Below are 24,478 nucleotides of genomic sequence, written 5' to 3' on the forward strand. Positions count from 1 at the left end.
TTAAGCTGTATAGAAGTGTCTTGAAAAATATCTAGTCAAATATTATTTACTGTCATCATGGCAAAGATAAAATAAATCAGTTATTAGAAATGAGTTATTAAAACTATTATGTTTAGAAATGTTAAAAAAAATATCTCAGTTAAACAGAATTGGGGGAAAAAATTAATCAGGGGGGCTAATAATTCTGACTTCAATTGTATATTTTGTGAAAAATACAAAATCTTATTTGAATTCTAATATATTTAAATCAAATGAATGTAATTAACAAACAACGCATAATGAAATGAAAATCCTGTACAATTTCATTTCAAACATTTTACTGTATAAATCTGCAATGTGTTTTAATAAAAATGATCAAAACTACAGCAATGGAATCTTCACATATTATGACAATTTCATATAATCTCCTTTTGACTTAAGCACTGTAAAATAATTCAAAGTAAAGGAGTAAACAGATATCAAACTGTAACAGAATTATTTTATTTAAATCAGGTTATCAATTACAGTATTAAGAATGGAACTGATGATTTATGAAAGTTAAGATGAATTCTGAAAGTGCTTTGACATCCGCATAAAACAAAAAAACACTTATGATGGAGTTCTCAAGTATATATTAACTCCCCCTTTTGTTTTGTAACCATTTTCATTACATGAGGGAGAATAAATGACAGAAAAATCTCATATTTATGTGAAGAATTCCTTTAATGGCTCCTAAAATATGCTTTATTTTCATTAAGCAGTATATATTTTTAAGGGAAGTAATATGAACTGGAGATATTCTTAGACAGATTTGCTTATAAATGGTTTCAGCGACTGCAAGCATGGAGATGTGTGATTTAATGAGACCCTGACAGTGCAAAAAAAAAAAAAAAAACGTTGACAATCATTGAGGGAATTGTTGATGAATTTGCAGACTGAAGTGACCGAGCGCATTCCAAACAAGCTTTAAGACTGATTCCTAGATCATTTATCCACCAGTATATCCTCTCAGATATACATTCATTCGTCGAGCACTTTTCCCGCGTACAGGACGTCTCTGTACTGTGGTCAGACACTTCATGAGGCCCTCGTCCCGCCTGGACCGAAAACTGACCCAGATGATGAACTCAAACAGAAGCCACCAAGAACCCGGTGGATTCTGGACGAGGAACAAAACCTTCTGGAAGCGAATAAATATGAGAATGAGGCTACAGTACAGGCTACTTACTGTATACAGTCATGATCAGACGGTTGGTTACATGTGCAGGAGAGCTCCTTCTTCATCCCGACCGATCCCGAAGTAAATAGAAGCAAGAAAAATGGGTTTCTAATGACAGTGAAGGATGAATCCAGTTTTAAAAGACAAACAAATACCATGATCACACATTTAAAAGTGGAAAAAACAAAACAAACGCTGCCAAACAAAACAAAAACTACCTTAAAATTGTAATCGATTGTTCTAAAACAAACCCCCATATCCAGGGCTACAATCAAGAACTGTAGTCCTCCTGATGAATATTAGTGCCACGCTCTGCTTTTGTCTCTTTATTTGAAGGCCCTGTGTATAAACACGAGGGGCAGGTAAAAGTGGATCCGGGTCAGTCAGGGTTCAGCAGTTGATAGGACAGTCCGTCTTGGCTTTTCCGGCAAAACTGATGATCCTGTGGAGGCAGCGGCCGAACTCTTCCAGAATGAGCCGTTCTGCCATGGCCTGCGGCTGATTGGTCAGTTCGGCCTGCTCTGCCTGCTCCAGCAAACAGTCGCACGTCGCCTCTGCCACTTCCTTTGTTACGAATGTGTATGGCAACCTGGAACAATATTTGTTGAGGATTATTACAGGAACATCATTTACTCACACTAGACGAGTGCTTCAAATGGTTTCTAGGCAGTTGTAAGAATGTCTATCCATCTCTTTACTGTAATCTTACATTTTTTTATAACAATCTGCCATGCAGGGCCCTACATCAAGAGTGATTTTTTGAGTGCTTGTGTGGGGTATTTTTTCCTGAAATAATTGTGTATGTGTTCAAATGAAAACGGAGTTGATTATGGTGAATCTGGTTGGTTGGTTTGGATATGTCAGGGTGTTCTGAATGAATGCTACAGCATTATTAGGTAGTTACTAGAGGGTTGAATTGGTCAGGTTATTGGCCACTACTTGGCATCTGTGTCTGTGTGTGTGCGTGCGTGCGTGTCTGCGTATATTTTTATATGAAGAGTTCAGATGCAAAAACCTCTAAATGGCATCTGAGATTTTCCTCTAAAATCAGCATATCAGGCTCCTGTGTGTGTACAGTAATATCACTTTTATGGCAAAGAATAAGTCCTTTTCCTGGTCTTTAAAATGAAATATATCAACACAAACAAACATAAAAAAATGTTCATTTTCAATGGGAATTTCAGACGGCACTTAGAGGTTTTTGCATCTGAACTCTTCATATACAGTTAAAGTCAAAATTATTAGCCCTCGAGTGATTTTTTCTCTTTCTTTTTAAAATTAACAACATGCTAATTCATGCTAGAATCGTGCTATTTACATGCTAATTCATGCTATAATCATGCTAACAACATGCTAATTTGTGCTAGAAACATGCTAATTCATGTTGGAACTATGCTAACATGCTAATTCATGCTAGAAACATGCTAAATCATGCTAGATTCATGCTAATTTCTTAGAATCATAATTCATGCTAGAATCATGCTATTACCAACCACAAACACACAGCTTTTTACTGGCTTGTTTCAGACTTTAAAGTGGTTACATTGTTGACCGCAGGGATCTTAAGCATTCTTTTAGCCAACTTGATACGTTTTCAAACTAAATAAACTACTTCCAACAGGCTCTCAAGCCACCATATAATTTATTCTCAAACTTTAATATCTGAAAACTGAATTGATTATGGTGAATCTGGTTGGTTGGTTTGGATATGCCACGGTGTTATGAATGATTGTTACAGCATTTTTAGGTTGTTACTAGAGGGTTGTTTTGGTCATTGGCCATTACTTTGATTCTGTATATACAATATACAATATATGTATTTTCAAATATTTACCAAATTAAGTTAATTTTTTCTTCTGGGGAAAGTCTTATTTCAGCAAGAATGAAAACATTTAAAAAAAATAATAATAATAATTTAAGGTCAATATTTTGGCCCCTTTAAGCAATATTTTTTTTTCGATTGTCTACAGAACAAACCATCATTATACAACAACTTGCCTAATTACACTAACCAGCCTAATTAACCTACTGTTATTAACCTAGTTAAGCCTTTAAATGTCACTTTAAGCGGAATACTAGTATCTAGAAAAATATATAGTCAAATATTATTTATTGTCATCATGGCAGATAAAATAAATCAGTTATTAGAAATGAGTTATTAAAACTATTATGTTAGGCAAAATATTGTGAAAGGAAAAACAACAACAACAAAAAAAAAATATATATATATATATATATATTTATATATTTATAATCTATATATATATATATTTATTGAGGGAGGAATTGAGGATTGAGGGAGGGGTAATAATTCTGACTTCAACTGTGTATAGCTGGCTGGACAGGTCCAAAGACACCCAATAAAGATCTCTTGAGGACAGACTTACTTTCCACCTCCACTAGTGATGGCTGGTGTGGTTCTGGTGAGCAGATCTGAGATCTGCGAGGACAGTTTGGTTTTGGCTGCAGTTTGCTGCTGGACCCGCACCTCTGCAGCGTCTGCCAGGTGCATCAGCGTTTTCCTCTCTGGACTCTCCTCAAAGTTCTTGCAGCCCATGCATTTGCAGATGGACGAACACATGATCTTTGCCTAATGAAAACGAACAAAATGATATCTCGTCCTAAATGCAACTGAAAATGAATCTAATCTTCTATGATGCAAAAGCCTGGGTCGTTCCACATTTCTTGCCCCGACCTGTGTAAATGCTCACCTCGTAGCACTCGCAGTAGTTTTTCAGACAGCCAGATTTCTTACAGTTGCAGCCTTTGCTGTGTCTCCTGTCGGATTCTCCTTCTTTGCCTTTGCCAATCTTAGGCTTGAAAGCCACGGGATTTCTGTCTAAACACGCCTGGGAGAAGATACATTCATACTTTATCTGATGCCAATACATTTTAAATCATTACAACAAACCTGTCGTACAGTAAGATACACAAGATGTCTGTGGCTGTTAAAGGGATCATTTACAAAAAATAAAAAGTAGCTCTTAATTGTGTTGAGAGCATTGATATGTAGGTGACTTTTATCTTCATTGCAGCATTAAAGAATATTTTTTGTTGTCCTTGGTGATTTATAGCAAGCCGCTGGCTACTAGCACTAGCAAAAAAAAAAAAAACAACACATAGTGGCTAACAAAGCCAACTGATGTCTTAAGCAAAATGGTTGATCTGGGTTTTGTTTTGGCTGTATACGTTTTTCTGACTCTTAAAATGTCTGTAGGCATTGACTGCATTATACAAATTCCCAATTACCACGGTTTCAGCTAAAATATTCTCTGGCCTACCAAAGAAATAGCCAACCAGGCCTAAGGTTAAATAAATTACGGTTTTATTTTTGTGTGAACTATCCCTTATACTGGCACAAAAGCCCAAGTCTGACTTGTAAAAGAGACTAATAAAAGAAGAACAAAAATGATTAGGAGGTTACATCTGAAATATGTTTGTAGTCATAAGGAAAACAATGACAATGGAAAAGTGATGCAGCAATTCATTACCTTGATGGCCTTCAGTCTTTCGCTCTCATGATCAAGGTTGTTAAAGCAATTAACGCAGTTGCAGTTATTACAGAACTCTCCGTTGGCAAAGCAATCACAATATCTGAGAGACAAGATAAGAGGTATTAAACTCTTGTAAGATAATGCAAGAGACAACTTTGTTTGCAAGACTGATGTTGATAAGATTTGTATCGTTAAGTTTCTTCTGGAGAGTAAGGCTGAATTTTTTTCTAATTCCATATAAATTCACAAATAAATAAAAGTAACTGACTTTAAATATTTCACTGGTAGATTCCAATGTTTAAAAAAAGTCCAAGCAAATGTGCAATCAATATTTATACAGATGCTACTAACAATCACTAAAATGTTATATTATATTTCCCTTCCTGTTAATCAAAATAAAAAGTCAAATTAAATTCAAGTGTATTTGTATAGCGCCTTTCACAATAATTATTGTTCAAAGCAGCTTTATGAAAGGTGTAATCACATACATTATGCCCAAATTCAGACAAAGTTAAGGTGTTTGTTGGGTGTACACTACAGCTGTCAAGCATACAGTGCATCCGGAAAGTATTCATAGCTATTCACGTTTCCACATTTTTTCATGTTACAGCCTTATTCCAAAATGGATTTAATTAATTTATTTCCTCAAAATTCTACACACAATACCCCATAATGACCATGTGAAAAGATCTTTTGAAATTGTTGCAAAATTATTAAAAAATAAAAACCTGGAAAATCGCATGTGCATAAGTATTCACAGCCTTTGCTCAATACATTGTTTATGCATCTTTGGCAACAATTACAGCCACAAGTCTTTTTGAATATGATGCCACAAGTTTGGCACACCTGTGTTTGGAAATTTTTGCCCATTCCACTTTGCAGTACTTCTCAGGCTCTATCAGGTTGGATGGGAAGCGACAGTGTACAGCCATTTTCAGATCTCTCCAGAGATGTTCAATAGGATTTGAGTCTGGGCTCTGGGTGGGCCACTCAACGACATTCACAGAGTTGTTGTGAAGCCACTCCATTGATATTTTGGCGGTGTGCTTTGGGTCATTGTCCTGCTGGAAGATGGACCGTCGCCCCAGTCTGAGGTCAAGAGCACTCTGAAGCAGGTTTTCATTTAGGATGTCGCTGTACGTTGCTGCATTTCACTTTCCCTCTATCCTGACTGGTCTTCCAGTTCCTGCTGCTGAAAAACATCCCCACAGCAAGATTCTTGATTCCATGCTTCATTGCAAGGATGGTATTACCCTGGTGATGAGTGGTGCCTGGTTTTCTCCAAACGTAACGCCTGGCTTTCAGTCCTTTTGTACGGTTCTCGCTTGATTCCATGCACTGTCAACCCTGGGACCTTATACAGACAGGTGTATGCCTTTTCAAATCAAGTCCAATCAACTGAATTTACCACACGTGAACTCCAATTAAGCAGCTGAAACATCTCAAGAATGATCAGAGGAAACAGAATATCCCTTAGAGCTTCACAGCAAAGGCTGTAAATACTTCTGCACGCATTATATTTCACACACAAGGTGACTGAAATTGAAATTAAAATACAAAAGATACTGAGCCATTACTACAAGTAAAAAAAACAACAATTATACTTTAAAGGAGAACATTGAGGTTTCGAAAAAAAAAAAAACTGAACTAAAACTAAATTATTAAAAATAAACTTGCAGGACTTTATTTAATTTGCGGGACTTAATTTATTTTTATTATACTTTTAGTGATCTGCTTGAGGTAGGTCTATTTAATTTTATGCTTTGGATGAAGCAGCATTTAACTTAAGCTCTTTAGTGCATGTGCCGGACCATTTCTCAGTGTTTCGCAGCAACGTCTTTAAATAAATCATTATTTAGGCCTATTTTCATTATTCATTTATTTTTCATTATTTGCTTATTATTATGTACAATAATTGAGACATAAAATGAGAGGGTAAAATATAATCAGCAACGAATATGTAAATAAAAACGTAGATGAAAATAAAAATGAAAAAGCTAATTTAAGACTGTCTTAGTCCTATTAAAATAGCAAACACTGAACATCTCTATATTTAGACTAAAAGACGGCTTTATTTATTTATTTAGGCCAACTTATTTGTACTGAATGTTTGTGCTTTCATTTTAGTTGTCTTTTAATTCTTCAATTCTACTTTCCAAAATGAATCCTCATTGCACTTAAGTTTAAAATGATAATAAAGCATGTTAACAAATGTTTTATGATTAAGGAAGGAATTATAATGCTTTGTTTTATCGTTTCATCTTCATTTATAAGTACAGTAGCATATTTACAGCTGCTGTATAGGCTATTTCTGTCCGTTCGCATCCTGTCGCCTTTGTGTCCCCTGGCAGCATATTCACAAACTGCGATCATACATTAAAAACACGTGCTTGCCCGTTTAAAGTGGCAGTGGTATAAACCATAGCGGTAATGGCCACATTGAACTCTTACCTACTGTATAGTCTTCATCTGCAGTTTGACAACATAATGTACTTCAAAAAGATGACATTTTCTACTTTAGTCTTATTTTGTGTTTATAAAAAATGAGTGGTGCAAATGAACCTTAATCACTGTGGGTCCTGACAAGATGAAAACTAGGGGAGGTTAAAGGGAAGTTGTTGTAATATCACAACTCGATTGGGAAACTATGAAAGTGCTTGCCAAACAGATTATGCAAGCCATGTACAACTTTCAACAAATGCTAGATAACTTACAACTTCAGACACTGCGACCGCGTGCAGTTGCAGGGTTTTCTCGGCCTTGAATTTGCTTCTGACGTTGACAAACTGTAATAAAGCACATGCAGGACGTAACCTTTAATTAATGCGCATTGTTGTTGAGCTGGACTGATATAAAAGCATGCAAGTGGAGCTTGGCTCACCCGTTAAGTGACAGTCTGGCTTGAGCCTGGCTTGGAGTGGCTGTGGAGAAGGTGGAGCTGCTGGTCAAAGTCACAAACGCAGGCTGGGGGATCTAGGAGAACAAGCAAGGAGACACCATCACACAAAAATCAGGAGAGCAAGCATGTACTTCCTGCTGCGTGACTGATATGCAAACCTGCGTGACGTATGGGGCCGGCAGCACAGCGTAGCCCACATTTCCAGAGCCGTGGGCAGGGGCGAGAACAGTGCCTGGCGGCAGGTTGGTGAGGTTGGGCTGGATCTGTGGCAGATGTGTGGCCGGCATGATGAGACGCTGAGGGGTTTGACTGGTGGTCACCACCTGAGTTGCTGATGACAAGGGTTTGGGTACAACCTGATGACAAAATGTGGGAAAAAAATTATCGAGACCAAAATTGGCAAGATCATATGTAAAGATGTGACATTAATGCTGTATGTGTGAATGGTATTGCTCTGTATACCTGTTTGACTGTCTGTGCTGGGACAATTGGGACAGACATCCGTACTGCAGCATTCATCATCACTGGCTTGGCTTTGTAATCGACATAACAGTACATTTTTAGATAGTCAAATTCACATATTAGACCATGAATATTCAATCTACCTATAAATATCACTGGAGTGCATCCACTATATAAACAATACTATATGAAAAGTATGCATAATTAAATACTTAAGTGAAAGTTTTGAAAGACTGTCACAAGGAACCATAAAAATATTCATTCATTCATTCATTTTCTTTTCAGCTTAGTCCCTTTATTAATCCGGGGTCTCCACAGCGGAATGAACCACCAACTTATTCAGCACATGTTTTACGCAGCGGATGCCCTTCCAGCCGCAACCCATCTCTGGGAAACATAAAAATATTGGTTCATTTTATTAAAATATGTTACATGTTCCAGAAGTGACAACCATATTTAAGGACTCAATCACTACTTGATTAAAAATGTATAATAATGTGTGTGCTAAAGTCAGCGTTCATACACATTTTTACTACAAAAATTCCATGACTTTTCCAGGACTTAAGTCAATTTTTATGACCTAATGTTTTATGTAATGTCTACATATACTTGGTAAATCATAAGTAACATTTATATTTATTACAGCATATCATAAAACACACAATAGTTTCAATTTATTTTTATATCTATGTAAAATAGATGATGCTTACACAGCACTAATAATGTGAGAGCATGTTTTGGCCAATATAAAAAAATAAATAAAAAAAAACAACTAACCTCTATTCCAATATACAGATATGTGTCAAACTAGCTTTAGATAATCTTAATAGTTTGTTAAACTAGTAATAGTAGGCAAAACTACTTCTATTATAAAGCTGTCATCACACTGCACTTTTCGCTCCATAAACTTCCATACATAGGCATGCAATGCGGCAGACCAGAAACGCAATCACATGCGACAAGTTTCGCATTTCACTGCATTCGAAAGTTCAAGCTTGGTGAATTCTTACCTGCGAAATCACACCAAGTGATTACATGAGACCAATAGAAGATAATTTAAATAAGAAATTTTAAGCAGCACAATCGCTCATTTTTATTAATGTCTAATTATATTGTTTAACCCCGACCATTTTCGCACCGCCGTACAACAGAATTTTGCAAGAACTAGCTCTAGTGTGACTGCAGCTTAAGTCGCTTTGGACAAAATGTCTGCTAAATGACTAAATGTAAATGTAATTTCCATAACTTTTCCAAAACTTTGTGAGTTTTTCTGTTTTTCCAAAACTTTTCCAGGCCTGGAAAATGCAATGTCAAAATTCCATGAAATTCCAGGTTTCCTATAACCGTATACAACACATTCCCAGAAATGCTATGGTTGTCACAGTGTAATCATCGCTAGGCTCAGACATGTTGCACATTTAGTACATGCAATGTTTGTCCAATGCATTACTGTGTGACTTTCTAGGCTGATATGGCTAGAAACTATATTCTCATTACATTGTAATAATCAAAAAACTCTGCTGGGGCTGCAGCAGGCGCAATTATATTACACCGTGCCTAAAAATAGTTCCTAGCACCAAGCCCTACACACACCACCCACTAGAATTTCATGATTTCAGCGCTACTGTTCCATGACTTCAGCAGAGACAACCTTGATTATTACGCCAGAATGAGAGTATAGTTCTTATACATATCAGTCTGGAACAGGGGTGTCAAACTCTTTGATCCTGGAGATATCAGTTGAATGTTTTTGTTTTTTTTAAATGGTAAAACTCCACTAATGGTAACATTTTTAACTCTAGTGTTCCTTTAAGAGTGTATTAATGTGATATACTGACCTGGCTGTATGGATGGGTTTGTGTTGGTGCTGCCACCCGTCTGTACGGTGCTGCTGCCAGTGGTCGCTGTTACCAGACGAACATAATGGAAGCGGCTGCCCGGCACCTGGATCTGCTGCACATTGGGAGGTGTGGTGAGGGGAATGATGGTCTTGAACTGGGATGTGGGAACCGTAACTGTCTGCACCGGCTTTACTGTCTGTACATGGAAGACAGCGTAAAAATTTAGTTAGTACGTGGTTGTGTGTAAAGAGGATGAAGACGGTAAAATCTATCTGCCTTTTTCTTACAACCCATGCTTTATGTGAATTACATGGAGTAACTTAAACTATACTATGAAGGGCTTTCAAAACAGAAGTTGATTCATCTAAAAAAGGTGGCTTGTTAGTAGGGATGCACAGAATTTTTGGTTTTCAGCCAAAAGAGAAAAAACATCCAAACACAAAAAAGTCAAAAAATGCCCAACATTGATCAGTACACTGGTTTCTCCATCACCTCAGCAGTAGTCACTAGTCGCAATGTAAAGCGACTTTCACAGCAGATGCGGAAAGTGCTGCGCTATGAAATCCATTCAATTCAATGGCTTGTGCTGCAAAATAGCAGTTTGTTGCCTTGGCGACCAAAGGGAAAGGGCAGCAGAGCGCACTACAGATGCGTGGATCAACTGAAATGTCACCCAAATCCACGGCTTCATACTAATCATCCACTCGCCCACACATAGAATTTTATCTGATATACCCATACCCGACCCGCACACGATCGTCACTTTAATAATTCTAATGCTTTGTTTCAAGCTTAATGATAGGTCATCATGGATCGTTCGTTATTAACAGCAGATTCAACGTGCTAATCTGCACATCCCTGATAGTAAAATATGCTAATCGTAAACGTTTTTAAATTTACATTTATTTCTAAAAACAAAAGTTTGTCTTTAGACAATGTTTTCTTCATTTTCAAGTAGATACAGAAAGTAAAAATAAGAAATTTTAGCTTCTACAGATACAGGAAAAAGATAACATAAACGGTGCCACTTCAGCCTAAACGGCAGCTATGTTATGTTTACTTGGTCTTTTTCTTTGCACTGTGCAAAAACAGAATGGCACGTACTGTACCTGGATTCAGGCGATTCCGCCTCGCTTCCAAAACACAGCCAACTGCACTAAATGAGCGTTGGCCCACATCACTTGTTGCAGGAATGCACAAGATTCTCCATGCAAGGCACTGCAGTCGTGGAAATAAGCGATCTTGTTTCTCCCAGATTTTCCTCTGATGACTTTTCTAACTACATGCCAATTTGCACATAACAGCTGCACATATAACGTTGTATATAGTAATAAACATGTACATACACTTGTCAATCTGTATATTTGCAGTCACTACTTACTTCTATTTTTTTTTAAATATATATTTATTATCTGTTTTTTGTCCTGTCTCTGTAATCCTGTTGCACTGTAAAAGCTTTGTCACGAAAACAAATTCCTCGTATGTGTGAACATACCTGGCAATAAAGCTCTTTCTGATTCTGAAAGTTTGAACAGTACTCTTGCACTTCTTTCATTATGTTGGGCGTCTTCCCATTCTGCCAATTTCACTTTCTGCTTTTTCGCTGGTCCACTGCCATGTCCCGCTACATTCACCCGCTATTAATCATAATGTAGATTTTATTACCCGACCGACCCACGGATTATCCGCAGCGCCCACGGACATAACCGCCATCCGTGAATCACTAGCGTGCAGCATTGACTAGCTAGCCACAGTTTCAAAAGAGCTTAATATTTCACACAGTACATGCTCATTAGAAAAACAACGTCTCTTCAAATAACACACCAACAGGACATTTCTATGTAGTTTACTTGTTCCTGCTGCTTGCAATAGCGCTACTGTGCTGTCATGGCAATACTGGTGAATGACGCCTTTAGACTCAATCGTTGTTAGTAAAGAGAAGCATAAATGGAGTTGAATTGAATTTTTGTAATTATTTTGGTATTTTGGTTTTGGTTTTTGGCCAAGTGCATCGCTACTTTCAGCAGACCAAAAATAATCCCCAAGAATAGGTCAAGACTAGTCTTTCTGCACAAACATTATGTATGTGCTGAAAATTATTGTACGGTAGGACATACAAAGAGAAAACAATCTAGAGGTTCAAGAACTTTGGCCTACAGATATGCTTGTAATACTAATGTCACATTGAAATAAACACACACACTTCACCCAGTTGTCACTATGTACATGAATTATTCTTATTATTCATATTAATAAATTTCCGTTCTGTTGGGTAGAATAGTATTTGTGTTTAGAAAAAGTGGATATCTGATGGAACACTGGTTTGTTTTGTGAGCAGTAGAGATGAGCAAACCTGTGTGGTGGACTGGCTGCTTCCTGCTTTAGCTGGAGAGGTGACGGCAGACTGCTGAACAGTGAGGATCTGCTGGCCCAGAGCTACATTGAGCGGCAGAGTCACAGACTTCTGGGGGGAGTTTGAAGATTGATTGGCCACCGACACCACAGTCAGCTACAGAGGAGAAAAATGATGGAAATGTTCTGTAAGTGTGGTTATATAGGGGGGGGGGACACTGAAGTTAGTGCATTTAAAATACTTGAGACCTTGCTGGGAGACTTGAGAGGGGAGATGGCGACTTTGCTGTTAGTGTTGGCATTCTGTTGCACAGTGCTGATGGTCTCACCAATGGCAATGGTGCGTGGAGGCGTCAATGGGGTACTCTGGGTAACAACTCGGCCTGTAAAAAAAGGAAAGGGAAATATTTTACAGTTGTAAACCGCGCTGTTGCTTGAGTTATATTTTTAAGGAAAGACAGAAGATTACCGGTGACTACAGGAGACACTGAACCCGGGCTGCTCAGTACTTTATTGTTAAGAGCCTTTGTGATGATGAGCTTTGTTATCATTGGTCCGGCTGTAGACACTGGGGGCTTCTTTGTGATCTGTGAAGAGAAATATGAATGATTTCACTTAGCTGTGATAAACTTTGAACAGGAAACAAGGGTGTCTCTTCATCATAAGAACATACTATTAACAGTTTTAGGGATAGTTTGCCCAAAAATTAAAACAGACTCACAATTTTTCACCCTTGTGGTTGTAAACCGTTGAGTATCTTTTTTTCTGTAGAACCAAAAAGAAGATATTCTGAGGAATGTTGAAAACTGGTAGCCATTGCCATCTATAGTAGGAAAAAGAGACACTATGGACCCCAATGGCTACCATTTCCTTTACAATATCTTCTTTTGTGTTCATTCGAAGAAGGAAAGAGGTTTAAGTTAAGTCAACAGTGACCATTTTCATTTTTGGGTGAACTATACTTTTAAACATGTTAGAATTATTAACTTAATACATTTGTACTTAATAATAGCATTTTTTTCCTGTGATAGAAATGAAGCTATAAAAATATTGTATTGTTCTAAATAATAAAATAATATTTTATTTTAAAATGCTGTAATAAAATGGTATTTCCTTATAAAAATATAAAAAATAACCATAACATTTATTAATAGAAATAATCAACAATAATAATGATAATAATAACAACAACAACAACAACTAATTATTATTTTAATAGAGCTTTTTTTAATAAACATATCTAAACGTAAAATCTGCCTAAATAAATGTTTAAAAACAAAACTACAACAGTAGCTCACGTCATAAAGCACAATAATGAAAAGGCATGTCCTCATAGTTTGACTGATATTTAACTACAGTTAGAACATTAAAAATACAAATAATATTTAGAATTTCACTTTGGAAATACATGGTGACATTTTTTCCTCATAAAAACGACAATAAAATCATTCACTTAAAAAAACAGACAAAATAAAGCATCCCCTTTAGAATTAAGAAGAATCACAGTAATACAATCTATTTGTATAAAAAATATGACATGGCGATATAGATGTATATATATATATATTTTTTTTTTTGCGATATGAATACAGTTTCATCTGACAGCTTGAACAGCTATGTTTGGAATATATTCATTAATTTAGACAGATTTGAGATTATTCTGTAGGGGAGTAAATCAGTCATAAACTATATCAAAATTAAAAATAAAAGTGTAATACACAGTGTTTTCTGTGGAGTCTAACAGTAACCAGGAAATAAAATAAAAAAATTCTAATACAAATTAACACTATAGACCATTTCAATGTGATGTGATTGGCCCACGAACATTTCCTGCTTGTTATCAAAGTATTTCATAACTGTACCAAAAGTAAATTCAATCATAACTTAACGTTTAAACTGCTGTCATAACCTTACTTATCAATATGTAGACCTTTTGGGATTCTCTGAAGCTATGAGGATTAAAAGTAGATAACAAATTTCTGATTACTACTAGAAAATTGTAATCTGATTACATTACTAATTACTTAATGTAAAAAGTAATCAGACTACTAATTACTTTATTTTAAGGTTACTTTTAAAACATATAAAATATACCTATAAAAGTACACTGTATAATGTATAAACTGCAGCTCTTTCAGTAATTTAATTTTCACTGAAAAACATTACAATGGGTTGATCACAGCAGCCTTTACCATATTCAAGACTTAGAGTTCACCCAAAACTTTAAATTCTCTCAACATTATCTTGTTCCAAACCTGTTTGTCTTTTTGTTTTTAATTGAAAAGAAAAAAACTGGATACCTGTAACCAATGACATCCATAGTATGTAGTAGTGTTGTCGCGATACCATTAGTAAATTTTACGATACTATATCACCTTAAGTATCATGATACCAAGAACTATTGCGATACTGTAATTCATATCTCAATTTAAAAAGAAAAATCTCAAAAATACTATATTTTATGTTATAATAGGCTTACTTGAATTTAATTCACAATTCCTTTAATTCAATGTATTTTCTGCACCTCACTTCATCTAAAATTTAAAAATTCATTCTTTTTGTTTTTGTTGTAGATAACTGACCGACAAAAAATACATTCAAATAAAGATACAAATTATACTGAATGAATTTTGTTACAAAAGAGCATTTTTTTCCAACAAAATTAGGCCATATGAAGTGGTCAAAAATGGTTTCAATGTTTCCTGTTTCTATTTTGGGTTTTTCATCAATTTTTTCTTTCCTTCAGTCTTCTCAGGTAACAATCTAAAGTAATTTAAAATTAGTAAATTTAAGAAGAGTCGTTTTTTAAAGAGATAGCCACTGTTGTTGTAGCTACTAAATCATATTAACAGAAACAGAAATGAACCGATGTTCGTTCAAACTGAAGAGTTAGAAAAAGTGCAATAGGCTACCATAAAAGGCACGAATTCTACAGTCTTACAACCTTAAAGGGCTTCATAGACTATTAAAATAAAATGGTCTATTGTTGCACTAAAGTGTGAGCATTTTAGGGACTTTTCCACATACAACATCATCTACTGTAGACAAACCGTTAATGACGATACTACCGTTTGCAAACTGCAGTAGCACCGCCAGTATTTTGGAGCCATAGTATCGCGATACTACCATAGTACCTTGAAACTGTGCAACTCTAGTATGTAGTGTTTGGGTTTTCTGTGTTTGACAGAGGTATAACGCTGTTTGACGTTGGTGTCCTCCTTGGTGACGAATATTGCTATAGAATGCTTTCTGTTCTAGTGCTTGAACAAGTTGCTGGTAAAGTTAAAAGCCGTTTGAGTTTAGAGACTGGATATAGACTGCATTTCACAGCAATATTTTTGTTTTTATGCTCAATGAAATCAAAGTAATGTCTGTATTTTCACTTGAAGCAATCACTCTCGACAGCAGCTATTTTAGCTCACATTCTCCAGCAACGTAAAAGAGCTTATTAACTGACGTTGAAGCAGAAAAACGTGATTTAAAAGAAGCACTTATTTCTTCCAAAAACTATTTGTAATGCAAGTAACGCAATTACATTACTTAATCACTACATTACCTTACTGTAGAACGCGTTACATCCAACTCTGGGGTGTGTTTTCGAAAACCATCATTAGCCAACTAAGGTCGCAAGTTCCGTTGTTACAAACACAGCTCATTAATTTGGCGTTTCCCCAAACCCATCGTTCCAATCAACCTTCACAAACTACATTACAAACTTCTATGCTTGCAACTACAGCTCTGGAGCTGTAGTTAAATACATAGTTCCTGGTTGTGTTCTATTGCCATTATCCCCCTATGCCCTATACGTTTAGAACATTCTTACATTTAAACTTGGAATGATCTGTAAAACATTAAAATCATCTCTCTTGGGTGTAATTTGCTTTCAAAGTATTTTTACAGTTCAGTTTTAGCGATCTTCATGGTTACAATAAAACATTGATGTCATCTTGAACACAGCCGTGGCTCATGACGAAAGCTATAGGTGACCTATTATTTAAAAGTGGAATTTATGTTAGGTCTCCAAAGCTTGTGAAAACAAAAATATATAGCATACGATAATGCTTGTAATTTATAGTAGGTTATTTATTAAGTATCTGTACTGTAGGCCTATTTGACATGGGCCTGTTAGTTACAACATTTCTGCAGTGATTCATATCAAATTTTAAAAGTAGACTTTTCAAAAAATTTTAAATAAACAATATACTACTTAATAATAATAATCATCATCATAATCATCATCATCATCATCATCATCATCATCAACATCATCATCATTAATATTAAAGTAGGATTTTTTAATTTTCTAATAAATAATAAATATTAAATTTCATTTCTTAGTAAATAGCCTCATTATTAATTAATTTATTTATATGATTTATGCATGAGATTAGAATTTGTGCTTTGATTTGATCTGCTTTTGTAAGTGATTTTGTTTTAGAATAGAATATGTTCTCAATAATATTTGTAAAGGAAACATTGGTCCTATATGTGCCGTTTACATACATTTCAATTAATATGCAAAACAAGTGCATGTTTTCACCAAAACTATATATATATATTTTTTTATGCGCGTGCGTGTAAAACAATATAATTTGCGCAAAGAAATTATGGGGTTCTTCTCTAAAGTTATCAACCCGTTTAGAGCATCATAATGTTCGTTTTACGTTATAACTAATGTGGTTCAAAGTATGAATCTGTGACAGAAACTACGGATTTTGGGAAACAATTGTCACTACATCTTTCTTTTCCCAAATGATGCATCGTGCTATGATAGTTTAGCCGCGTGTTACGTCGTTGTTTGGGAACGCACCAATTCTTCATACCGCACTTAAATGATCTAAGATAATTTGGCAGATCCTGGATCTTTTAATCTTGATAGCTGATCTCTGGCTAATTTGGTTCTTCAAACAAGTTTGCGAATCAGATTAAAATGTCTGGATGAACTGATCTGAGATCGCTGCATGTGTTGTGAAGAACAGATCTATCGATCCTCAAAATCATGATCAGCAATGCAATGATTGGCTGACGGCGCAGCAGCATAATGGCATCATCTGATTAATATTCAATTATACATGCGGGCAAAATGAAATAAAATTAGCAGTAAACGGTTTATTAAATATAACTTTCCACATTTGTTGAGAGCTGCAGGCTATTCATCATGTACTTCAGGGCATATCAATTTATTTACTTCTACATTTAGAGAAGATTTTTTTATTATAGTAGCCTAGGCCTACTCAAGTTTTTTTAAATGGCATAAGGAATAACTGTATAAATTAATTTTGCATCAAAAAAGCATTTTGATATCGGTAAAGGCGTCAATTACCGGCATATCAGCAGTCAAAACACATGCATGACTGCGCAATTATCCTTTAAAAGTCGAATATTGTGCTTGTACGTATTTATATCTAAAAAGTTCATATCAATAAATTCTCTTTGAACCACCAGGTGGCAGTCTTTGTACTAGATTGCATAAGTTGTATTATTAATATATGTTTTTTTACTTTATATACAGTTAAAAATATATATTTACTGTTTTCCCAAGTGTATATCACTACTGTAAGAAAATATCAGAATTCGGTACATACTTTCAATATTGCCTTTGCTTGAACTGACCCAATCTAATCCTGTTTAAATGAAATAAGCCTGCTCCCCAGCAGGTTTGAGCTACCAGAACTGTTGCTATGACGACAAGGCTCAGAGGATCGTGTCAAATCGTGAATATCCAAATCCAGCTTATTGAGTAATCCACGTATGAAGAACAAACCCCTGGTTAGGACCATTATTATGGTTTACATCCCTCAAAATAGTCTATACTATTCCATTGTATAAATATCCAATACAATCTATCTTAATTAAAGTTACAAATGGTACAATGGCTTGTGCCTGAATACTTTAAATTCTCTTATGCTTACATAGTCACGGTCCTACTTATGCAAATGATAAACATTCATCCATTATAGTTAAATTCTGCAGACTTCACAAATGTCATGCGTTCCAAACTGTGGCTATATTGTGCAGCCCTTATTAGCAATATTACAATGCAGGTCTGGCCGGAGTTCACTCACCTGCAGTGTCTTGAGCTGCTGTGCCTGCAGTGGTGTGGATGAAGCCACCAGCTGACTGGCGGAGCTCACTGCGATCACAGGCTTGCCCACTGTCGTCACCATCTTGATCTGCGTGGGCTGGCTCTTGGCATCACCTGAGCCCTGGCTGGTGGCCGGCTTGTTCCAAGTGTGGGGCAGAGCCAGCATAATGGGCTGGCCTGTTTTACTGAGCCCGGCAACCAGCAGTTTCTGGCCCTCCTGCTTTATCACTGCGCCGCCCGGAGACTTTCCATCTGCCGCCACTTTATTGATGATGAGCTGGTGGTTTGGTGGGACGGAAAGGCTGGGGATTTTGGGAAGGTTTGGAGTGGTGTTTTTTGTGGCTGAGGAGGAGGATGATGATGATGATGATGATGATGATGGGGTGAGGAGGAGTTGAGTTGTGGAGCTGATGCTACTTTGAACATTGGTGGAGGTGACCTGCGCAGAGGTGGTTGTTGGACAAATGCTGATGATTTCGGGCACCTCTGTTTCCATTGGTACCTGCGCCGATTCTGGGGCAGATTGGGGTGGAGGGGCGAGGTGTGAAGCAGGCGGATCTTCATCCATCGCTTCTGTATCCATGATCTCATCAGGGAGGAGACTGTTGAGCTCAGGAGACACCACATCCATTCTGCAGAGTTACCAATAACACACTGGGGAAAAATACAGATATGTATGAAATAAAGTAGAATATATTAGAGATCAAGTATAAAAGACTTTCATGTACACTAGGAATGGGACGATAACCGGTTTCAAGGTTTACAATGGTTTGGAAAGGTCAAGGTTTTAATACTTTAAAAATTCTGTTATATTGTTCCTGAGGTATATGTAGTTTATGTTTTGTAAAGAAATCTGTGTTTTTTGAAACTAATAAAGTTGGCAGAAGTCAATGATTCATTTGATTTATTTAGCCTGACTTGCTTACTGTTCCAAAATATTATAAATGTTTCCTAAAATAAAATATATGGTGTTCAACGGGGGAAAAAAAAGTTATTGAAAAGAAGTTATTTTAGAGCAGTAATCATGATACCGTGATATTTTTATACAAGGTTACCATACCATCAGAAACTTATACCGGCCTATGCCTAATGTACACTACTAAAACAGTACTAATATTTGATTACAAATACAGTAATATCAGAATCGGTTTTATTGCGGAGTGTGCCGCACGCACGCACGCACGCACACAATTTGTTTTGGCTACAGAAGCTTCCCGTGTACATAAAGTGACAACACGAAAATAAACAAGAAAAAAGACGATAAACATTAAATAGAGATGCAATTAGACAAAAAGCTCTGGATGTTGAATTGTATGTACAGATTTTTTATAAATATACAAGTTATAAGTAGGGCCAGACGGAATCTGCTGAACTTTTTGCGATTTCTGCTGAGAATTTTGGTAAAAATCTGTGAATTTCTGCGGAATTATTTTGGGAGTATCATAACTAAAACCTTAATATATTAAATAAAAAATAATATGTTTTTAACGTTTAAATGCAAATCCAATTAGATTTCACTTATTTGGTAAACAAAGCAAGTCTCTCATATAATATATCTACTAAAAGACAAAAAATATTACTTTACAAACTGCATTCTACATAAATCAGATGAACATTTTCATATTAGTCAATAATATTACTGTAAATAATTAAACTGAATAAATATAGATTTACACACATTTACTCAAGTAAATAAACAGAATTAATGATGGGCTAAAACTCGTGCGCAGATTCCGTGTGGGCCTAGTTATAAGGTGCTGTGTACAAACGCGTATGAGAAAGTATTGCATTGTATATTGTTATAAGGTGCTGTTTACAAGTGCGTATGAAAAAGACTACATTTACTACATTAAATGTAATTTTTTTTATTATATTCCTAGTTTTGTTTTTAAAAATATTGAAAAATTATTTATGAGATTAGGGACTTTTGAAAAGTAATTTATTTTCCACCCTAAAGTCATTCTCTAAAGACAAAGGACTAAAAACAGCTGTGATGCATACAGTTTGCTTGTTATACCCTATATAAGAAAATATGGATGTTTATGTTTTTGATTTACTGCTGTAACTTTTACACATTTTAATTTTATATATTTTTCTTTAATGCTGTTATGATTCAATACGTTATAATGTTATTTAATATATATATATATATATATATATATATATATATATATATATATATATATATAATAATAATTATTATTATTATAATTATTATACATTTTTATTTGTATTTTTGCCTAAAATTGTTTTAGTGAATTATTGAATTAAATATTGAATTTATAATTATACTGTTTGATTCAGAGTAAGAAATAGTTTTCTGCTGATAGAACAATTGAAGTCTTACTAAGTCTTTATATTTGACACTGTAAGCCTCTGACTATTATGTATAAAAAAACGGAATTAAACTAAAATATCCTGTATAACTAAAAAGCTTATTTTTTTAAGCTTTAACTAAATTCCATGCGCAATTTTTAATGCTCTCACATGATTAAAAACATTAAAGTATGTTATTTACTTTAGTGTGTGTTGCATATATGAAATACATGCATGCATGAGCCACATATTTGAGTTATCATTTCATGCTTTTATTTATATGTTAATCATTTAGAATAGAAATGATGTACGAATATAATTGTAAATATTTTAAAATCTAAATGTCGGTTAATTTAACATTTTAACCCGATTACGATTAATGAACGATTATTTATTTTTTTATTTGCCCTCTTAGTTCACTGACAGGTTTTGTACAGTAAAAATGCTCACATATTACAAGTGAGAGATTTTGGATTGAAGGGTGCATAATTTTATAGTTTACATTACTAATAATTTATTGTAATGTAAACATTTGCGGCATCTCTGAAGCAGCTTCAAATCATCGTCAATGTAGTGCAAGCGTGCAACGTGTACTTTCATTTTTTAAAAGGTGCGCAGGTATGCGACCGCGTGAAGGCTGCGCCGGACCATACCTGTGCATACCCATAAGTAATTGAAAAAATTGTACTGGAAAATTTTGATCGATTATACGTTCTGAATGTCGATTTCGGTTACTTTCTCGGTTAATTGCCCAGCCCTATTTAAAATACTGTAATGTAATAATATATTTTAAAAAGACCTTGGGTGTACTTTTATTTTGTTCTTTCAGTCTCCACAGAAAAAAATGCATCTCCTTGTTCTATGGGATTAACTGTGTGATTATAACAGAACAAATTAAGCATTTTAACCATTGCGCATTTTAATTCCTCAGTAGTGTTTGTCTAACAAACATTACTTGATTCCATTATTTACACTTATCTCAAATAACCACAATCTGAGAATGAATCAATAACATTTACACCCAGAGCAACCTCAAAAAAAGTTCAGCACTACTGCAGTTTATGAGATGCAATATAAACATCACCACTCTGTTTACTGTAAAGGTACTACACTTATAATAGCTCGTTAACACTACATATGGAGAATATAACAATAGATACATATCAACTATACAACTTCTTTCTTTCGTCCTCTATATAACAGGTCTCATAATAAAAATCACATCAGCATTAATGACACATAACACTCTACTGGTTAGTTCACTAGCCTAGTGGGGCATTCAAACTCCAGAATATTTAGTAAACACTGCACAACACGAGCGACGCGACTGATTGTGTCGCGTCGCGTCTAGAGAAGGCGATCTGTTTATGCTCAGCTGCTATGTGGCTAGCACTAGCACAGCGGCTAACCAGCAGTTAACACACAGTAATACATAAGAAACAGCCGTAACAACTAACATCAACTAGCCAGGGTTTGCTTCAGAAAACTAACATTCAGTAAACACTGACAGTAGCTGGGGAAAAAAACGCTTGACACAATTGTGGTTTGAAAACACACAACTCTGAAATACACTTCTATGCATGCGTTTAATCGCTAAATGTGACATTTACCAGCTTTACAAGCGTTTTAAACACCGTGAAACAACAATAAGCTTCTTTGTGCACGCCGGAGAATAAAAATGCGTGTATAATTCTTTACCTCAACAGTTAAAAACAAGCCTGTCAGTTTCACATCAGACGGAGTTTGTTGGCATTCGACGCGTCTGCTTTTCTGTCTATACTGCTGCGACGAAAATATGCATATTTACAAATATATTCAAGAGTTTTTGCAGACAGGTGTTTGTCTCCTGAACGGAGTCCTGTTAAAGGGAGTTAAGCGGGCTGCGTGTCTATTTCAGGCCGGGCTTGGATTTCGAAAGATCCGCCATTTTCATCTCGTCATCAGTTCAGACATAACAGAAACAGTCGCAGCAAAATAGTAAAAACAACAGGATTTGTTGTTTGTCAGAGTTAGAGCTTAAAGAATTAGTAAAAAAAGTACCAAGAACCGTCACGGTAGTCGTTTTGAGACTTAAAAATATGAATCTGTCAATTTTCGTTCGAAACCCTTATGTGTTTTCCTACACTAGAACACAACATGATGGTTATCTGAATGACAGCCTCGCCATTCACGCACAATGCATATTTTTCTACTCCGTGAAAAAGAATGACGTCATTCTTTGTAACATCTTTCAAAGAAGAAAAGTCAGTCATACAGGTTTTAAAAAATTATATATATATATATATATATATATATATATATATATATATATATATATATATATATATATATATATATATATATATATATCTATATCTATATCTATATATATATATATATATATATATATATATACACACACACATACATATACATATCACTGCAATGCTCCCTTTATCTTAATATAGTGTTATTTTAATAAAAAGTCTACATTTACACACACACAAACAATTTAGTGAGAGGCGTGGTCCACAAAAGTATTTTATTTATTAATGCTAACGAACAATAACTTTCATTATTTAGCGTTTATTAGCCTTAGTTAATAGTCTTTTGCTTATTTAATTAGGAATGATACAGTTGGACGGGACAAGTTCAGTTGCCTTATATAATATTTATTAATACATAGTTAAAATGCAAAAGTTATATCTGTTGACATTACGTTAACAAAGATAAAGAAATTGCTCAAAAATATTTTGTTATCTGATATTTACAAATTTGGCAACCGTTTAGTGTTACCATTATATTCATCTTAATTCATACACAAAGTATGATCTGAGCTACGTAATTCCTGAGATTATAATTCATGATATAAATATATGTACTCTTAAACGCATACAAGAAATGAAAATCTCAATACTCACAGGCATTTAATAATTCAGCTAACCAACACAGCCATAAGACTAAAATGACAGACGTAGCTTGCTGTCATTCTCTGGCAGGTAAAGCTTCAAGTGCTAATCAGTTAGCCACTGTTAACTCCTGCAACCCTTCATAAAGCTTCAAGCGTTTTGTTTATGATGCAGAAGATCAGCAAACATTAGCAGCGATTATTCGCGAGCTCAGCTGTGTGTGTGACGCGCTGTTGAGGCAGTTCGCGAACGGACATCAGCTGACGCGCACATACACACACTCACACATATATACATACAGTGTTAGCAGCTCGGCTAACTAGCGGAGATCATATTGCCCCTCGCTGAACACCCACCCGAGCCCAAAGCACTCTTACACGGGGTCGAGGTGAGTGTCGAGACGCTCTTCTGAAATCCGCGACGTTTTCCGCTCGATCACGACCTGCTCGGTCCAACTCGGGGCTGCATCGTGTCGATCATCCGCTCTCAGACGAAGACGATTGTTTAAAATACCGCGCCGAGCGCCATTTCACCTCTAACATCCCATAATCAAGCCACGCCTTCGTAGGAAACAACACATGACGTCACGCCACAACTTCCGCGCAAAGCCGACTGGATTTTTACTGTTGTTTTATTAATATATATATATATATTTTTTTTTTTACAAAAAAGCAAATTTAAAAAACATTTTTAAAGATTTTTACTACGGAATGCAATATTATTTTGAGACTATTTCTAACTTTTCTAATATTCTATTTCTGTTACTGGGGTCGCCACAACGGAATGAACCGCCAACTTATCCAGCACGTTTTACGCAGTGGGTGCCCGTCCAGCTGCAACCTATCTCTGGGAAACATCCATACACACTCACTCACACACTGTAGCGCATGTCTTTGGACTTGTGGGGGTAACCGGAGCACCCGGAGGAAACCCACACGAACAC

The 24,478-nt window shown here is 35.6% G+C and overlaps 1 protein-coding gene across 3 annotated transcripts; it reads right to left on the bottom strand.

The window, feature by feature from the left end:
- Positions 1-683: 683 nt before the first annotated feature.
- On the bottom strand, positions 684-24,083 carry lin54 (lin-54 DREAM MuvB core complex component). Of its 3 annotated transcripts, none has more exons than XM_056466910.1 (14): positions 23,913-24,083; positions 18,312-18,985; positions 12,716-12,833; positions 12,496-12,629; positions 12,248-12,403; positions 9,892-10,090; positions 8,054-8,124; positions 7,750-7,947; positions 7,574-7,665; positions 7,407-7,478; positions 4,690-4,792; positions 3,910-4,047; positions 3,586-3,788; positions 684-1,787 (listed from the first exon to the last, which is right to left on the bottom strand). In XM_056466910.1, exons 2-14 carry the CDS (start codon positions 18,960-18,962, stop codon positions 1,589-1,591), a joined length of 2,334 nt encoding a protein of 777 aa, XP_056322885.1. In that variant the 5' UTR covers positions 18,963-18,985; positions 23,913-24,083; the 3' UTR covers positions 684-1,588. The 3 variants fall into 3 exon arrangements, with proteins under 3 accessions (XP_056322885.1, XP_056322886.1, XP_056322887.1); XM_056466911.1 differs by having other exon boundaries at positions 23,892-24,083; XM_056466912.1 differs by lacking the exon at positions 23,913-24,083 and adding an exon at positions 22,346-22,616.
- Between the last annotated feature and the right edge of the window lie 395 nt (positions 24,084-24,478).

This window comes from Danio aesculapii, chromosome 10 (genome assembly GCF_903798145.1).
Source record: "Danio aesculapii chromosome 10, fDanAes4.1, whole genome shotgun sequence".
NCBI lineage: Eukaryota > Metazoa > Chordata > Actinopteri > Cypriniformes > Danionidae > Danio > Danio aesculapii.